General features: G+C 40.4%; 1 protein-coding gene across 3 annotated transcripts in view; it reads right to left on the bottom strand.

Annotated features, from left to right (window-relative positions):
* The window catches only part of LGR4 (leucine rich repeat containing G protein-coupled receptor 4), an 85,508-nt gene that overhangs the window by 30,986 nt on the left and 34,549 nt on the right, over positions 1 to 19,973 (bottom strand). For all 3 annotated transcript variants that reach the window (XM_075048212.1, XM_075048213.1, XM_075048214.1), the window contains 3 exons: positions 18,943 to 19,014; positions 3,461 to 3,532; positions 1,918 to 1,989 (listed from right to left, as the gene is read on the bottom strand). In XM_075048212.1, coding sequence (XP_074904313.1) covers positions 1,918 to 1,989; positions 3,461 to 3,532; positions 18,943 to 19,014 — 216 coding nt within the window. The remainder of the gene's footprint in view (positions 1 to 1,917; positions 1,990 to 3,460; positions 3,533 to 18,942; positions 19,015 to 19,973) is intronic.

Below are 19,973 nucleotides of genomic sequence, written 5' to 3'. Positions count from 1 at the left end.
AACCCAATTTCCTCCTTTTTCACCTTCCTAAAATTGACACAGTTTGTCATTTGCCTATGAACAATGAAGCTCCCAGAAAGGGAAACCTCACCTCAAATTGTTACTGTTATATTTTAATTACAATGATGTTATGTCAAGCGATTATACTGGTTACATTATACAATAGTACATAATAATTCCATAATTTTTTTCAACAATTAAAATGTCTGCTTTTTTTAAATAGCTCTAACATCATCTTCCTTCCAATCATATTAAAAATACATGGATAAAAAGAGAGAGATGCTGGCTTTATTTATACATTCTTTTTTTTTCCCCTTGATTTTGTCCCTTCCCTTTTGCACATAAAACTACCATGAAACCAGCAACTGGAGATTTAATATTTTAAACTGTAATTAGAGAACAAACATTACTGTAAATAAGTAGAGAAAAGGAGAAAAAAGTGGGAAAATGAAATGGATGATTTGTAGACAACAGAAGTATTTAGTAAAGTAGTTTCTTTTTTTGGCATCACAGAAATGCTGGAAGCCAGGAAGGAGTATTGTTTTGTTTTTTTAAATAATTACCAAAGGCTTATTCACATCATGTAATTTGAAGGATTTTTATTACAACGCATAGTATTTGCACAAAGCAGACTGTGGCCCTCAGACCAAGGTATTCTCTCCTCTATACACACACGCACACCAAAACAAGAGGGAAAAGCGGATATTAAATTGGCAAAATGGCTGCAAATAGAAACCGGCATCTGTCCTACTCTTGGATCCCAAAACCTGGAAAAGTCCGGGCCAACTCACGGCACCAAAACTCGCTGCTCTCTCCTTCTACGAGGAGTGTGCTGCCCACGCAGGAGATCCACGCTGGTAAGAGCCCGGCAGAAGCAGGTCTGGGGCTGCACCGAGAGGTGGCACGTCCCTGCACCGCACAGGCTCCCGCTCCCCAGCGGGATAACCTGCACCCAATCTTATTTGGCCCGTGCTGCTTTCTTCAGATGGAAAAGGCGGGAATACCCGAGCAACTATGAAAAGGTAGTGGCCAAGATCCAAGTTTAGGGAATGCAGAAAGCACCTTTGCAAAAGTTGTGCAATAGTTTGCAAAGCAACTTTGCAAAGCTGTTTTTTTAATTTTTTTTTTTTTTTTTTTTGCAAAACTATTCCATAATCTGATGCAACACTGAAAGAAACAGGATCTTAGGCCAGAAACCTGGATTTTGGCACAGAGGGAATACATAAGCTGCCCTCTCTCTCTGTGGCTAAGCAGAAAGCAGGAAAAATTGTGAAGCCCTTCCCCCCTCCGCCTCGTCACCACAGTGATAATCATCTACCACCTAGAGAGCTGCAACTAACTATTAAAGTCTGATTAAGATGCTTTATAAAAACATAATAAGCCATGAGATAGCATAAGCACATATGAAATATCTTACGAGCAGCTAGCAATAATGGCCGAGGTCGTCATAACTGTCTGTGTGATTTCAACACCTTCCAGTAAAACCAATACTATGCAGGTTTCAAACAATACTCCTTCCCAGAAACCCCTTTTCCTCCTCCGGATACAAAAGACTTGGGCATGATTCATTTTTGCACAACATTTTAAAATTGCTTAAACACCTTAGGACATGCAAGAAAGATGATAAATGTTTAACTCCACCATCACTGCATTTATACAGCAATCTTGCACCTGCGTCTGGGTTTTGAAAGAGTTTGGATTTGGGTCACCCCACCAAAGATGACAAAATTCCTTACGAACTTAACTCGGGAAACTTTGCTCCAGTTGAAATTGCAATATCAGAAAGTCCAGGTACATTATTACACATACATGATTATACTTCAAGACTCTATATAGAATAAAGCAGATGCATACAAAGTGACTGAAAGTAGAACTTGGAGAACAATACAAGAACAAAAGCAAAGTAAGAAAACTTACAAGGACTGTAAACCACTTAATCCTCTGATGGCCTCATTAGGTACAGTCTTCAGCTGATTGTTCTGTAGGGTTCTGTAAAAATCCATTGTGTTAGTAAAGTAGAATTCGACAATAATCTTTATCAACAGTAGAGGTGACAGAAGAGCCCATGGTCCTGTTATGATTTCACAGATTTCTAGTGTACATAAAAGCATGTAGAATTATCAAGACCAGACACCCAAAGGCAACAATGAAACAAGAAAATGGTCTCTTTCAGTTTTATTTAGAACTCATTAATTAGCGGCATTAATTTGCAGAGAACAAGCCTCTGACATAACATGCTGAAATTCCCCTGGGAACTCACTGAAGAGGTTGAACAACTTAACACTAGTACAAATTTGCTACAATGAGTGATATTTTATTATTTTCTTGTGAAATCATCCTATACATGCTACAAAATATACAAACCTCTAATTTTTCTTAAAGCCGCATCAATACACAATGCATTAGCAATCTAATTTACAAAGTGTGTTCACAACAAAACACCTCTGGGCACTACATTAAAAAGACACAGAATGAAACTAGAGCCAAGCTGAATTAAGTTATACTGTTTTTTTTTTTTTAAGAACTTCTCTTCTGGGACAACATATTATTGCATGATGAGTTCTTTTATACAGAGAATGTAAATAACCGAGATCTCACGCATTACAAAATCTTATTAGATTTTGGCACATACTGGCATTAAATGTGAGTGCACAAGTAAGTTAACTGTTAATTAACATTGAAGTCCCAAAGTTTTCAAGAACTGCTAGAATTTCAGGCACCTCCAGTGTTGAGGATCCTGACGGAGATACCTTCAAGAGCTTTGACACCCTGCGTTCAATTTACAAAACATCATATTAAGTAGTATTGCAGATGGGCAGTTTCCTAATCTGTACCCTGCTTATGCTGTCTGTTTAAGCTTCTTTCTTTACAACCTCAAGGTCCTTTTCCACTATTTATTTTAAATATCTGTTTAATTAACTATTACCCTACTAGCAATTGGAAATATTTATATCAGCATAAATGCTACAAATTCTGGGTACAGGTTTGGTTTTTTTTTTCTAATAGTAAGTCATTTTCACCTATAGAAGCATCAAACTATAGAAATTATTTCTATCACTGGTAGCGGACAATTGAAAGGTCAACAGTATTTTAAATCTCTGTAAATACTAGTACTACCTGATAATGTTGGGGCACCTGATGGAGTAAACTGAGAAAGCAGAGAACAACAAAAAGCTTTACATGTCCTTTTTAAGATTTTTCCTTTTCTTAGGATTCTTCTGCTACAAGATATACTTCAGAAGCAAGTAAGTGTTCTAATTAAACACAGTAATTAGAGTTTAGTCAAGTTCACTGCTCATCATCACCACTTATAGCAGGCTTTGTTAAAAAAAAAAAAAGTACGAGAGCTATAACTGGGGAGGGGGGCAAAAAAATTTCCTCCAGCCTACCAGTAAACAGGCTGGCCGTGCACTAAGAAAGCATGCAGCTAGCTATGAAGCTCTAAAACCCGATTACTTACAGAACTTTGAGTTCTTTCAACCCAGACAAGGCCTTTGGATGGATAAAAGAAAGGTCATTGCCAGCCAGTCGCCTGGAAAAAAATTGCAATAATAATTTCAGTCACAAAATACAGTACTTCTACAACCATCTAACAAGAAAAATCACTGATACATCAAATTTTGCAAGCAATTACGCATTTTGCATTTGATTAACCCATATTCATGACCTTCGAAGTCTGCAACAGTTATTTTAGTCATTGCACATTTTTAACAACGAGAATGCACTACTCAGCTTCATGGATATACTTTTGCAAACATGCCAGAAAAAACACACCCCAGAATGATAAAGAATCTTCTTATGGTACTGCATTTGAAATGTGCATTTACCAACCATTAACATGATCCTCTGGCTTTCAGCATTGCTCTGCTGAACCATGCTCTGGTACCCATGTGTTTTTAATCTATACAGCAGTTTCTAAAGAAACTATGCAGTTAAGTAAAAATAGCTGGATGCTAGCACAAGGCAGGGAAAAGTTTCTATGAGAATCCCAAATGTGAAGATGATACTCGCAAGCAGGCGGTACATTCACAGTGCTGACAATTGACAGGACGCCTGCTGACATTACCAAGACGTAATCTTGGTAATATTTCATCTTTTTTGGTCAGCTATTTGGACAAACTTTTCAGGAAAGAAAACTGTTTTGGGGGAGGGAGAAAGGGAACAGGATCCTCAGCCACACTCTCTCTCAAGATGTGGCCAGTTTCAAACTTGGACTGCTAGACACTAACACAAAGTAAATTGTGAAAACCACCATGATATTGAAAGTAATAAATACAGGAGACACTGCAGAACACAAAGCAGGAAAGCAGAAACAGCAGCCAAAACAGCTGCTTTCACATAGCTCATTCCCCCTTCCCCCACTCCTTTTTTTCTTCAACCTTTTTACCTCTATCCTGACCAGCAGACCCTGTGTGGTCCAACCTTTGTTGATCTGCTAATAGTTGTGACACAAGGTATTTTATTAAGGGTAAAAGACAATAATGCAGAACACCTGGTAATCCACAGCTGCCAAAAGATGCCATCATTTCAGCCAAAGTATTCACTTTCAGACTTGGTTTCATATCCAAGCTAAGCAAAGGCAACGTTGGAGAAGGCTGTACAATGAAATCATCCAGTGGAAATACTATGTACAATGCTCTAAGTGTTAATAATTAAAAAATAGTCAATGTGCTTTAAACAAAGGTTACAAGATATCAAAATCCACCTCTGCTGTTACAGGGCACTGTGAAGCAAGCCAGACACACTAAGGGGAAAATATTATTTCAAAGAGGCAAACGAAGGAAATAACAAGAGCATCATCTAAAGTATCAGCTTGCCAGAACATAGCAAAGTTATTACTTTTTTATCTTAGTCTCTACTTCTAACTACATAAAAGAGATTACCCAAAGCATTTGATGCCTACATAAATCTGCTTGCAACAGAATTAATGACTTAATAAAATGCTGCCTGATAGAGAGGATGCTAGTTATGTTTATCAAATCCATTTGTCAAAGGTAGATGGTTTTATTTATAAATGAAGGGAGAAGAGGATGGCTTCTCGTGAACAGGAAGGTGACAGCAGCAGCAGATACTACTCGATTTTAGAAAACTGTGTTACTATCGTTTATTAAAGTAGATCTTGGTCTTTAGTCCTTGTATTCTCATGCACACCCCAATCGCCATACCTATGGCTCTGACATCATTACAAGCATGCTTAAATCTCAGCTTCCTCTGTCTTCCAAAAAAAAAAAAAAAAAAAAAAAAAAAGACTTCTCCTGACTGCTGAGAAAAGTTTGTCTGCGTGTCTTGTGTATAACCAAACAGCTCTGAGACCTGAGACCAGAAGAAAAATCAAAATAATCAGTGTATACTTATTCTTGAAATCTCCTGTCTGCAAACAACCTCAGGATTTCAGAGCTGTGGCATGATTTTTCAAATACTTTGAACTTTGAACATGAATGAAAAATTCCAGATGGCAACTAAACACTCCCCTAAAATTCATTTTGTTGTCAGTAGCTACCCAAATCAACTCCTTTAACTTTATCGGGGGGGACACAGAGGGAGTTTTGCAATATTTCACGGCTTTCTTTTTAAAAATTTCCTAAGTAGTTCACTGTAAACAGAAAAAAAATGTTGATGAAACATGCTGGGTCTCTATACCAGAGAGCCAGTGATCTGCAAAACACATGTTTTTTTTTAAAACGCGTTCAAAACATCAAAATAGAAATCCTTAAATCACTCGAAATTCAACTGAGTCTATAGCACCGAATTATTCTGGCACTCCAACACTGCTAGTCGATGCTGATTACCTACCGCACGCTTGGAGAAGCGGCAGCCCTGGTACACGTGTGTCAGGCAGCTCTGGCTGCAGCTCTGCCGCGGATCCCCAGTAAACGGGCTGGCGTGCGGCTCGTCAGGCATCTGCTGGAACTTCTCCCTCCGCCCAAAGAGGCTGGGGATTATGATTTGTTTTAAAAAAGCTAAACTAAATCCAGTTGGAATAGCCTCCCCCAACCTCACTGAGTGTCACTAACACAACCTACAGAGCACTGGAAACAAAATACAGCTGAGCCAGAGCAAGGCTTGCGTGACTTCAAATAGCAAGACTTCACCTACCTCAAGGCAACTCCTGTTTATTCAGCCTTTTTGCAACCAACCAACAGAAAAAAAGCCTCGCAATCCATTACATTTCCGTTTCTCCTCCATCTGGCAGCCTTCCAGGAAACAGGATACAACTAGCCAAGTGTGCAAAGGCTTTACTAATCAGATTGCCAAATATACATTTATCATTCATGTCCTAGCCTTGGGGAACGTGGCTGCTCATTCAGAGGTTTCAACTGCAGCTCTCCAGCAGGCAAAGACCAACATATCATACGCCGCTCTCAACATGCTTCCCTCTGCTGCAGCATGCAGCCGCTGGGAGGATGGAAAGATTTCTCTTTACATAACCATGTTCATTTTAAAGAGAGAAATGAAAAATTAACAGCATATAATATAGTGCACCTACAGCATATAAATTGACACTGAAATTGTCCTGTCAGGTTTTCCACGTTACCTCCTTTCAGCATGTCTCAAAAATAGTCACATCCAGATTTTCAAATATAATGTTTAAAACAATCAGATACTTAAAAAGCACCTCTGTTTCTCTCTTTCTGTCTCTCTCACACACACGGTAAATGGGCTAAGGAAAATCACAGCTTTACCAAGCCCCAAACTCCAGCACAACAGAAAGGAAGGAAGCTGCATCTCCTTGCAACAAGACTCGCTGACCTGCTTGGGACCAGCCCATGGTGGGACAACTCCACTCTGCTACGAAGCTACCCGAAGGCAGCCCTACATTTATGCTATCGAGAGCTGAGTACCCACCCTTCCCTTCATTTTGAGTGTAAAGAGTCTCAGAGACCTGGTCTGAAAGTCCCTCTACAATCAGTGAGTCAAGGCACATCACCGTTAGAGCTCTTTTTCCGAAAGGCAGAGGACTGTAAAACAGATTCATCCACGAAGACAGTAAAGACTTAATTTAATAGACGACTGTAAAGTGTCCTGCTATGCTATAGGCCACAAAAACTCAATTTGCTGTCTTTTACTTCTCAAGGTACACAAGCACAGCAGCAGGCATCATCTGAAGTGGGATGTAAACCCCTATCACACTGACCAAGAGTTTTCCTGCTAACTCAATCATGACTCCCCTTGTTGGGAAACTCTGCCCAGGACTGCAGGTATCCTGAATTAGCCCAGCCGAGTTACACCTTGGAGGCTTCTGCAGTGGAATCACAGTTGTAATGTGTGACCACACCAGCATCTTTCTTCTAGGTTGGCAATCTCTCCTTGTAATTGCTTGGTATTGAAAATTGTAGGCCTCTTACTTAAAAAATAAAAATAAGAGTGTTTCAGTGGGACAAAATTTCTGCAAATTCAAGTAGACAAAATCAATTTCAGCATAGCAGGATAATAGAGTAGGACATACGGAGTACAAAATACTTGTGCTATCCTGTCATATATAGGTGAGCAACACCCTCCAGTCATTATTTTAAGGGACAGAGTAAATGATCTCCAGACGTAGAGGACACCTTGTTGTTATTACAGAAATCAGGATACAATCTGGCTAGGGAATAATCTTTCATGGTATCTCATTCCCAGAGCCTACAGCAAGCATAGCTTCCTGCACTGAAACTCTTCGGAAAGCAAAGACTGTTTTCTCTCTTTTGGGAAATTAAAACTTCTGCAATTATGAGTCTGGCAACCCGGCTGCACGTTAACCGAGCCAAGTTAATCACTAGTGTCACTCCAAAATCAGGGAGGATGTCCCAGGGATACATTTTTGTCCGTAACAATTAAAACCATCACTCTCATTTTGACAGGATGCAATACAAACTTCTTGGAAACCTCTCTGCTTGCCTTGCATCCCAGATGGTGGTGAACCTCAGGTTACTTAAGCAAAGAATTAGGTCTCCTCCTGTCCTTCTGAAGATCTCATGCACATACAAAAAGTGGTTTTGCTGTGGCTTTTTTTCCTTCGGTGGTATTCTGGGATCCTCCTAACCTTATCTGTCCATCTTGTCTCTGATAACAATACATTGGCTACTTTTTCCATAGATCAACTGTAACCTTACTTCCTCACTGAAAAATCAAATACTGACACAGACTGCAATCCTGACATGTCATAATAAATCACCTGATTCATTATTTTTATTTCTACACTACCTGCTTTCTGGTAGACCCAAGACTCCTATTTCAAGATCCAGTCAAGGCTGAACCTTCTGCACCCCTTACAGATGGTCCATCACTGCCCCTCTGCCCACTCAACATCTTATTTTAGCTCTCCAACTTTTATCTACCTATTTTCATCCCGTTTGAAAATATTCCACGGCTTCCCCACTTGCACTTCTGCAATTTCTTTACTTTTTTGCTGTCTTACATCAAACTATTCTGCCACCCTTACATGTCTGTCCCCAACATCAACTTTTTCAGGGTTCTTCATGCTTCCCACACAAACTTGAATTTTATTTCATGTCCTCCTGCAAAAGAAGTAATCTTTGAAAATGCCTTATAGACACACTTGCTGGGTATCATGGATTGAATTTTCTCAAACTTAAGAAAAGAGCTTCAGGTTCCACTTATGCCAGAAAAGCAGCCATTTGGGAACAGAATCCAGTTTTCTTAACAGATGATGCATAGTTACGTGCTACAACCTATTTATCAAGGCTTGAAGCTTCACACAAGAGGTACAGACATCTGCAGGAAAATACCAGGGGCTCGCTGCTCCCCCCGTGCAGAGATCCCCTGCTTGGCGAGGGCACACACCTGTACAGACAGTTCCTACCCAAGCTGGGCAGCTGCAGAAGCGGACGGGCTGGTAAATGGAAGCCGTATCGCCGGACTAAATATTGCTTTGCTTATCAGTGATTAGCAAACAGCCCCTTTGGGACTTTTGTCAGCTGCAGCCTGCTGCACTGCTGTGAAGCCAATCAATAACCTACAGATTGCTCCCAATTCTTCCACGCCAATTTAGCATAACTAAATGGATACTTTATTCTGCTGCTGCTAATGGAAAACGCATTTGTCCCCTTCTCCTTTTCTTGCAGCAGTTTCAGTATTATACAGCCTCAACCGCTATTTATAAAATCGTGAGTATGTAAGCCAAGACACTTCAGGACTGAAAAAGGAAGCCTGTAACTACAACCATCACTAAAACTGCACCCGCTCCATCCAGCTGAGTAGGCACTTCTCATCCTGAGCCTTCCCTTTCTCGCACTTACAGCCTTCTCAAAATTATACTGAACTTCAAGGTGATAGCTTGTTTTCAAAATGCATTCCTGGTCTAAAAATTTAAAATGTCTAAGTAAACTAAACTGATTTGATTAAAAAGAAGTCAAAGCCTGTCCATATGTTCTACTGTTACATCATCAGCAAGAGTCACCAGCACCCTCTGCAAGACAAAACATGGCTCTATGATACTGCTTTTCATGGACTATCAAAGAATATTTATAATTATTTTTTTTCTTGTTAACTGGAAAATAAATTATGATGGATTTTGAAAAAAAGTAAGCATTCCCATCCAAGCAAAATATGCTCTATCATTCAATTTGCAAGCAATATCTGCAATGGGACAAGACCTCCTTGAAGTAGAGCCCACAGGCTACAACATACATGCACTGAAGGAAACACATATGACCTAAAACAACTGTTACACAACACGAGCTGTTGAAGCAAGCTGTCTTTGTAGTCCCAAATAGCATTCTCCAGCAAAAAAACAGAAGTTTGCACAAATTTTCTATCACAGACATGTCTTAGAAATAAGCAACAATATCCCATTGTCTTGAAAATTGCTAACACCTAATCTGCAGCAGTAGTGACAAGTTGTTGCAGTAAGCCACTTTGATTCCTCTCACTTCTAAAGCAGAAAGCAGAATACATTTTATAAAATGCACCTTCTCCCTAATTGCCTTTGCACATCTTGCACTGTGTCACGATAACTTTCCTTTGCTCTACCAAAGGCTAGGTAGACCTTTCCCTTGAAGGCACTCGGGTGAGTCTGCATATGCTGATCCAGGTTCTGCCACTCTGGATTTCTATTTCCCTCTAACTTCCCACTGCACAAACAGCAATCATTACAGATGCCACTGTGTTTACTCAAGGAGCTACCCGAGACAGATATTCCATGTTCCTCCACCATGATGCCCAAACTTAAATACTTCAGTGGCAGAGTAGGGAGGAGGTGGCTGGCTTTCAGGATTTTATTTCTTTTTCCTCTCCCCTCAAAAAGCCACATCTAATTTTAACTTCTCCTTTTCACCGTGGATGCTGAGAGATCGGAGGCACTTCGCTGTGCTATAAGAATGACTTCCACAGCAGTGGACCGGCTGCTGAGAAAGCAGAGGGGGATTTGTGGTTGACAGCTCCAGTTCAGAGGACTCCGACACTCTGAGAGGGATCTGTGGATTTGATACCGACTTCATCACGGGCCAGCACAGACAGCGGCACAGGAGGGAGACAGGCTCTCGGCGGCCCGCGCGGATCAGCAGATGGGCTGCTACGCTGAACTGACAGGAGCTCTTGCGGCATCAACACGCTCCTTCCTAGCTATAAATACATTTCACTTACCTAGTCTGTAAAGCAGAGACACAGAGATGAAAGTAACCAAGCTTGGTTTTGATCAACAGGGATGCAACAACTGAATCAACTACAGATTTGTGCTTTTAGCAGACAGTGCTATTTGGGTGCTCTGAAGGTTTCCAGGATCATGAAATACGTTAATGGTTAGACGTGAGAGGGTGAAAGAAAAAATGACTGTTGAGACAGTAAATCCTCAAAGTTGCTTCGATCTGTCCATACAGCCTGTCTCTTGCCCTGGCAGTTATTGTCTTTCCAGGCATGGGATCTTATGAATGCCTATGCATCTGGCAAGTGACACTGCAAAAGGTGGAAGTGGATTAAATCTACATAAATTTGGCAATTAAAACTTTGTTACCTGTTTTCTAACCACTTCAGATACATACTTGGTGTATATATAAGACCCAGGTTTTGTAGACACCTCCACAATGAATAACCTTAGAGAAGTGTGAGTAATTTTCAATATGATTCTTTGTTTCAGATTTAGGTCAACTGTTAACTTTCTACCAGCTGGAAAAAAAAAGCAAATATTTTATCAGAATCATCTAGAATTTTACTTTTGTATAGGAAGGTCAGGAAAAGAACTTCACATGAGTACTGGTTACTACTTCTGTGCCAAGATAAGATCTGCCAATGCTAATTAGGTAAGAGCACCTCAGTACTCACAAAAAATATACCAAAATACAACCACCCAAGAGCAGGGGAGGAAAGGAGGCAAAAGAGGTAAAAGAATGACTTAATTCGTCACCGTGTCTCCTTATGGTAACATACAGTGTCATACCACAACACTACAATGACAGAATGCACTCAATTACTTTCTCAGAGTATGGGGAAAACACATTTACCTCCAACGTATAGGATTTGTTTTTTCTGCTTTTCTATCTGACTATCTAAGTTGCAGAGCTACATGCGACTTTTCTTGAGGCTTGAGCCTGGAACTGGCTACCTGCTCGCTCGCACATGTACACCTTTTGTCCACGCTCCAATTCCTGAAACCAAAAGGAGGAGGTGGACTGCACGGAACGAGCGCTGTTTGGGGGACTCTACCTGGAGAGACCCAGCCCGAGAGCTTCTGAGGCTACTGCTCGGCCTCCAGAAGTTTCTTATCTGCTTTATATGTTCAGACAGCCCCAACCCAGCAGCTCAGGCAGTATAATAAATTCAGGCTCGTAACACGGGTCTTGAAGCGTAACACCGCAAAGTTCAGCCTCCAGGCCATTTAGCTAAGCCAGCTTCTGTGTGTGTGCGCATGTGAAAATAATACTGAACGCTGAAACTCTGAGACAACAGATATGGAAAAAGTTTCATTTCCCTCTAAAAGTACTTGCAGCAGAATAACCAGTCTTGGGATCCTTATACACAACCATGCCAACTTTTGAAATTAACATGTAGAAACAGAAACTGGCAAGATACTTCCTCATCTTCTGAAAACAATGGAATTTACTCAACCTACTAGCATCTGTCCCCACAAACGGGAAAAATATGCAACTGTTAAGCACAGCAAGAACCTTCTAAGCTACAGAAATATTATTCTTGTATCAGCAGGATTGAAACTCATCCAGAATCAAACTGATTTAGGACTCGCATAGATAAGAAAACATTAATTAAACACAGGTTGGCCAACGTGTTTTTAAACATCATTTAGCATCTAGTGCAGACCAAGTAGGTAATGTTTAAAAATATCTTAGCTGACTGTGGTTAATTCTACTTGGGAGTCTTTGCCTAAAGGTTTGTCTTGACTAGAATTTGAAGGTGCAAGTTACAACATGCTGACGCATTTTCTAAAGCTCCGGCGCACATAAGGCAGCAAACGTATCTAATGTATGCTAGCTGATCAAGTCAAAGCTTAGGCTCTTAACTTGCTACCACACGTGAAACCTACACCTTGCATTTTCTTCATTAGAACTTTACCTCTTGGAATTCAAGCTGAAGCAACTGAGGAAATTACCTCCTCCAGCTGTTCAAATATTCGGAGCTGGCAGATGGATGAAGAGCACTCATCGGCTTCCAAGCCAACGTCAGCTGGCTATTTTTGAAATACCAACAGAGGACGTCTACACTGGCTGCCTTTATAACAAAGCAGCTGAAGAGAGCTCTCGGCTCGTTCCTCCGTCTCTGCTGGTGGGGCTGAATGGACAGATATGGGGTGGTAACGTCTCCAATTGTACCAGCTAGTTTCACAAGAGGATGTTTAACCACAGCCTCAGTTACTACATGTCTGCTAACACAAGGCATCGGGAGAGCTTTTCACATGAAGATTCATCCTTACCTTTTCTACTCGAAACAAGCCCTTCGTCTCCAGCTTCCCACTACAAATCCTGGGACTACTCACGTTTATGAAAGGGAGAGGAATTGCGCCATCTCGTCAACATTTGCACGCTACCTTGAAAATACTCCTTTAAAAGACCTAGCGCTGAAGGACAAAAAACATCCTCCCACCAAATGTTCCACAACCAGGTGAGGAAAGACGCAGCATCCCAAACTAACAGCTCAGCCCTGGTGGCCTTGGCAGAACTCCAAGACATGCCTTATTCATAAAACCGAAGTAATAAAAAAGATAGACACACCCCCACCCTCCCCAGGGATAATACAACTTGGTGCTGATGCAGAAATTAGAAGGAAGGGGACCATCTAAATTACACACTGAAATAGATACTACAAAAGCAAGCAGCTGTGACATTTCAGCCAGGTGGTCATCTTCAGCTGCAGTCAAGAGGAAAAATAACTCTAGACGTTTCCCTTGCAGATACTTCCTGATTACAACCTTACCGCAAAAACACCTCATTTTCACTGCCAGTATGCATTTTAATTAATCCTTACGTTCTTAAGATATACTTTGTCAATTAAAAGCCATGTTCAGAGACTCTGGCTGAGGGAGGGAGAGGGGTTTGAGATGTTTAAGCAAGACCTCTTAGTGCTGTAATCAGCATCGATATAATTAAATAGTCAAGCAAATTCTCAGTTGTACTATTTCTTTTCCTGAAAAATTAGTTGCACATGTGCTATCTCTCACTCGCTGTTTATTCATCTCTCAAAAAGCAGATTAGCATTGTCTTTCAGAAAAGAGAAAACTTCTACTGATCTAAGCCTTCCTTTTATCACTTTATTTCCCTAACCATTTTCACCAGCCATTAAATAAAAACCTTAATAAAGGTTTGCCCTTGACTGATAAAAAAAAAATATCTGACGGTAGTGTCACAGAAGAGAGACTGTTTCATATCATGTATGAACAAAAACCAGAAACACAACAGACCTTGACAACAGACCTTGGCATCAGCACACATCTGGAAGGTAATCAAGCACTGCTGTCTCTTGGTGCTTTCAGGAGGGACTGTTTTCCTTGCAGCATTACTGGGCACGATATGGTCTTCAAAACCACGAAAGTCAGAGAGCAGAGAGCGTCCTCCCTAACCCTTGCTGGAAGTCAGAGCCTTGCCCCGAGGCTGACTGGCTGGGAGGTGACCGGTGCTCCCGTTCAGATAACCGTGTGCTCGTGTAACAGGCAACCTACGGACAGACAGCAGGACAGCTTGCTGTCCTCTGCCTGCCTGCTGCCTCTCACATGGACCAGCAGACAGGCAGTCAAAACCTTACCATCTAAACCTTACCCACCAGTGCAGGGCAAATAAGACGACAACATTTTAAAGGGTTAAAAGTGGAAGTCAAAACAAGGTTAAAAAGTCATTAAGGAGACTTGTTTTATTCAAGTGGTTCAAGTTTATGAAGTCAGACTAGAAAACTGGCCAAGAATAAAAATAATTTTAATTTGCCTTCCTTGATGAGAGAGTGCCCTTTTAATTAATCCAGCAGATCATTCACAAATATAGTGAATGGAAATCATGTAGTTAAAATCTTCCAGACTACTTTAGATAACTTTAAATATTAGAAGGAACTGCAACCGTTTAGAAGAGCATCAAAACATAACACAGCCTGGCTCTTCCACTTAAAAATCCACACTGGAAAATGGTTTCTGCTTTCTAAAAACACTGCACTATCTAACTATATTTCCCTCTTCTAGCTTTCTATAAATACTTTAAGGTGTGGTTGGAAAACTGTGGCCAAGTTCTTCAAGGATTTTTAGTTTCCATATCGAGTTCAGGGCTGCAGCGTATTTACATTAACATTTTCTGGAGAATACACTTCATTAACTGCTGTGGCAAAACCCTTGGTGGTCTGCTCCTCGCTGACTCTGACCATTGCCGTTTCAATCATTTGCAAATTACTTCCAGATGGGTATCAGTTACACAGAGATAGAGAATTTTTATAACATTTATAAATAGTGCAAGAATCCTACAGACATCTGATAAGCGTGCTATGCGGTGACACGTACGATGAGGCTGTGAACCAGGGCACGTGGAGCACATAACCCAATGTGCAGATTCTGCCCACGGACAAGCTGGAACCCCTTTGCTTGTACCTCAGCGTTCTACCTATTACTCGATCTCAAAGGTACAAAAACTCAGACCATACCTGCAAATTTGATACTTCGCAGGGGAGTCAGTCCCCCGAACACGGCCATTTAGTGCCATTTCAGATGTCCTCTTCCACCTGGCCCCAAGTGCCATTCCAGGCAGCGATCCGTCTCCCATCTGCACCCTATCTGCCAGCCTTGTACGGGTGTCTCGGATAACCCAGCACATCTAAAATTGGCACGGGATGCATACATCGAAGCACCCAGGTTGCTCCCCCTTTGGTGATGTAGAAGGCACCTTTTAATCGAGCAGACAGCTTTTACAAGTTTGGTACGCTGCTTCTTTCACTTTTATTTGCTAGTGTTCATTTTAGGATTTGGAAAATGATCCTCTAAAGTCTCTCCAGACTACCGAATAACTCATTGCATTAAGGAAACGACAACCCCCATTTTAAATAGCTCCTACTGCAGTTTTTAATCCCATCCTCTCCATAAGTGCACTGTGTAAGACTCAGTTGCCTACACAATACATCTAATTGCCTCCCATTTACATTCAATTAAATTCTGCGATACTATTTTGCAATATTAATTAACTATGTCAGGGGCTAATCGCCCAGAGAATTTGACAAATGGCAGGGCTAAAGCACGGTATAAAGAGAAAGGTGTCTGGGGCTGTCTCCTGGACGAAGAGCTACTAGAGTCCATGATGGTGTGGGTACTTACTGCATTGCCATTAGTTTGTGGGATTTTCATTTGCTTTAGATGTGTAGTTCCTGGGAAAAGTTCTAGATGTAAAAGCTACTTCTAGCACAGATTTCAACACCACTTTGCTTTAACTCTGTCTCTTTTTCTTTGGCGTGGAGACTCACACCCAGGTTTCTGTGCTGAAAAGGCAGCTTTGCTAGTGCCTGGCAGTCAGAATTTGCATCTGTTCAACTATAAATAAAAGCCAGGAAGAAAGTTTGAAAATCATCTTAGAGTGGAGAGGGAAAATTGTGGTTGTACAGTGGCAAGTACGACAGTTTCGGTTTTTCTGTCCATAACCAGCAAAAATAAGGACCAAAAAAATTCTGTACCCTGTCCCATAAAGAAGGAATGGGCAGAATTAAAAATGCATCATGTCTGGTGCTAGTCATTTCTATTAAGGACAGAAGCTGCTTTTGTTTGAATCTACTTTACTATATTCCCTCTAGGAAGAACATGAACTGAAACAAGGGAACCTGGATTTGACTTATGCATGGATGACCATACCCTGGTCTTTAAAGAAAAGGAAGAAGCCTTCCTCATTTCACTGCTGGTGGGCATGGCCAGAGACTCTGCTGCAAATTCAAAGCAGGCTGCTGCTGCAAAACATTACTAACTTTCAACTGAGAAGTACTGTATACAGGTACTATCTACTTATGGCTCTGCTCTCATGGTCGTTCTCCTGTCTTTCTGCATCTGTGACAGCTGGTGAATTGGAGTTTTTCTTTTTAATCTTGCTGGAGATTCTCCTACCTCTGCAGCTGTAGGAGGTAACTTGAACATGAAATTAAAGTTATGTGGGTTTCTTATATTGTATTAAGGAATTATGATTGATTTGAGTATGTTCAAACATTCAGCAAGTATCATTTTTACTGTAAAGTTGTTGGGGTTTGGGTTGGTTTTTGGGGTTTTGGGGGGTTTTTTGTTGTTGTTGTTTTTTGGTTGGTTTTTTTTTTCCCCCAGAAGTTGCTTTAACATATCAACTAAGCATGCTAGGAATGATTTAAAGCTTCTGGGTATTCACATATAATTCTGAGCTTAATGCTAGCCTATTTTTTGCAATCTGAAATGCTGGAATTTAGAGGGACAATGAGGTACACACAGCAAATGGCTCTCAGGCAACAAGCACAATAGATGATGGCTGAAGGCTCTGCCTTTTCTCTTTACCTCCTGACACACCCTAGGGTTTAAGGAAGTTACACAATATGCACACCCACCAGTTAGATTTTATTGCTTAATTACTTATAGGGAAAAAATGAAGTCTCCCACAGTCATCCGAAGCTGGGAAAACTGAATTGTTCATTGGTTTTTTTCCAACTTTCGGTGTGAAATATGACTATAAAGAATTTGGAAAAAAATGGACTACAAATATAGTCTAACAAAGCATACAGACATACAGCAGCACATATTATAAAGCACAAAGGGAATGTTGGCTAGTATATACTCTGAGCCAAGCAAGCCTTCCCAGGCCTCTTTTTTTTTTTTGTTTGTTTTAAATTGACTACTCATGCCACAGAGCCCTTCTTAAATTGTGTCAATTACACACATGCACCATCTGAAGTCCTGGTAAATCTACTTTCCTTCACAAGGTATTCTCAACTATATCGCAAATTTAAGCAATACCTAAAGTCAGAGGGAATCAACCAGAACCTGTTAAGCATGAAATCAGATATCACACACAATTCATCCGACATAAATAAGTTCAGCTGCACTTCGTAATTGTACTGACCCGAGTCAAAACTACTTAAGAACCAAGGAAGATGGAGTTATTTAAGTGTATTAGCAATGGCAGCTGCTACATCATCAGGATATGAGAGACACCAAAATTGTAAGGAGAGGTAGAACACCTTATTGGACCAACCAGCATAGCTGGGGTGCAAGGAGGAAAATCCAGAGAAGCTTTCAGGAACGCAAGCCTTTCTTCAGGAGCAAGTGATCCAACTCTTATCAATTTCTCAGTAACTTTGTTCCAGTGAGGTGCAGTGGTTGTACTGGTTATAGCAGATAACCAGAGTCAAAAGGTCCTGGGCTTTATCTGCAGTTTTGCTATGGGGTTAATTTATCCTGTTAACCTCCACAAATGGCTTGCTTGCTTTGCTTCAGTTTCCTCATCCATAAAGTCAGAAGAATGCTTCCCTACTTCATGAGGGTTTGTCTCTTTGGGGAAATGAGCTGTTCTTTCCCTAAAGTGCATTTATTGAAAAATCTCTCAACACAGCATTCACAGTTCCAGTCTAGTCAAAGTCACAAATTAGGACAGCCTTACTTTGTATTTAAAATGCTCTTTGAGATGAGAAAGGCTACTTTGACATTGAAAATGCAAGAGAAGCAAAGCAAATTGCAGTGGTTTTGTCTTATCTGTTGCTTATTACTGGAAGTTCTCAACGCTCTCTGGCAAAGGTTGAACCATTACCCTCTCTTCACAGATAAGGAAACTAAGGCACACAGAAGTCACTTGTCACATAATAGTACTTACTGAAGTAGTAATTGAAAGTCAAAGCCTTCTCCCTGTTTATTGACTCTGAAAACCTATCTAATTTAGGGCTATGCTGTGAAAGGGTGCTTCACTTTGCAAAGGCATGTCAGTTAAGACTTCAGTTCAGCAAAACTCTAGGCACACGAGCCTTACTGCAGCTCAAGCATTCAGAAGTGCAAGTATTACATAAGTAAAACCTAAAAAAAAAAAAAAGCTTAAAATAGAGTGGGACAAGAGGGAGATGGGAACTAGAGAATTTCTGCCAGAGAAACTAAGAACAAGAAGCCCTGTACCACAGAACTTGAATTTCTGATGCAAGTCAGGATGGGCTTTTGAGCACTGCATTTGCAGCCTACAGGGGCAATGGAAGCAAGCTGCTCAGTAAATGAAACAACATATATTTTATGGAACTTATGCAACAGCTATACTGTAGCTCCTTTGGAAACAAGGGTAATTACACACCTCTCGTGTTATCTTTGGATAACACTGTAATTATTATGTGTCATCACTCTAGCCATGATTAAAATAATTACTGTAAAAAGTCCCTTGTAAGTAGCATTTACTGTTCCGGTTTCCAAACGTGTACAGGATTTTTTTTTTTAAAGTGTAATTGCTTTCTCTGTTTGCAGCTCTACTGAACACTATCTCCCCACCCACCTTCCACTTTACGCAGCCATCCGATGTTGTAGCAAAACTTTAACGTATGTGAAATACTTACAGCTCTTCCAAGTAGGGAAAGTTCTTGAATGCATCTTCTGGTAGCCTTGTGATGTTATTCATGCTGATATCCCTGGAGAAGAAGAAATAGAGACTTATCAATAAACAGTAAGGGATTTTTACACTCTAGGAAAAGGAGGATAAAAAGAAAGCCCAATCAGATGGTATGAGAGCAGAAAAAAAAATATTCTAGCATCACACAGTAATATCTCTTCCTAGAAATTTCCATGCTAAACTTTCAAAGCAGAGTAGTTTGAGAATCCAGATGCAGCAAAGACCTCTATCACGGAAAGTTGATAAAAATGTTTTCTGACACCTCCAAGCAAAAAAATTACAGTGAAACTACAGAGTATGCCTGTATGGAAGAGGCTCTATGGTACTGTTAACCTCAGTACTAATTTTTACCAACTTACACATGCGTACAATTTTAACACAGACAATTAAGACTGCTCTAAAACCACAGCATATGAAAAAATTAAAAAAAAAAAAAAAGATTGTGACCACCCACCACGTAAATTTTCATCCCATAATGTCTTTAAAAAAAATAAAATACATGCATTGGGACTTAATAAAGAGCTTCTGGCAAACACAGCTTCTGGAACAACTGACAAGAATAGCAGAAACATGTCCTAGCTCTACCACAGTCATTTTTTTTCTACAAAACCTATAGAAGTCCTCGAGGTAATAGTTTTAAGCAGATTTCATTCTCAGTCCGTGAGCAGAGACAGGCCAGCAGCAAGTGCTTACACGATAGGTATGCAGACCTGTTCAGCTTTTTTCTTTCCAAAGGAGCAGTAAGTGGCAAACTTGGTGCCATCACCTCAGTTCACACCTACATAACCATCACAGATAATCCAGTCCTAAAGCAAGTTATTACTCAATATGAGTAAAAGTAGCACGAAAACAATTCAGTTTGATAATTAAACTAGTAACTGCCTAACAATTCATGACATAACCCAAATTCTTACTTTCCACTTGGTTACTGCCTTTTTTTTTTTTTTAATACGTAGTTTAACAAGCAATTCAATGAGA

Source organism: Buteo buteo, chromosome 16, assembly GCF_964188355.1.
Source record: "Buteo buteo chromosome 16, bButBut1.hap1.1, whole genome shotgun sequence".
NCBI classification, from domain to species: domain Eukaryota; kingdom Metazoa; phylum Chordata; class Aves; order Accipitriformes; family Accipitridae; genus Buteo; species Buteo buteo.
The sequence above is the reverse complement of the archived record's forward strand: the minus strand, read 5'-3'. Positions and strand labels throughout refer to the sequence as shown.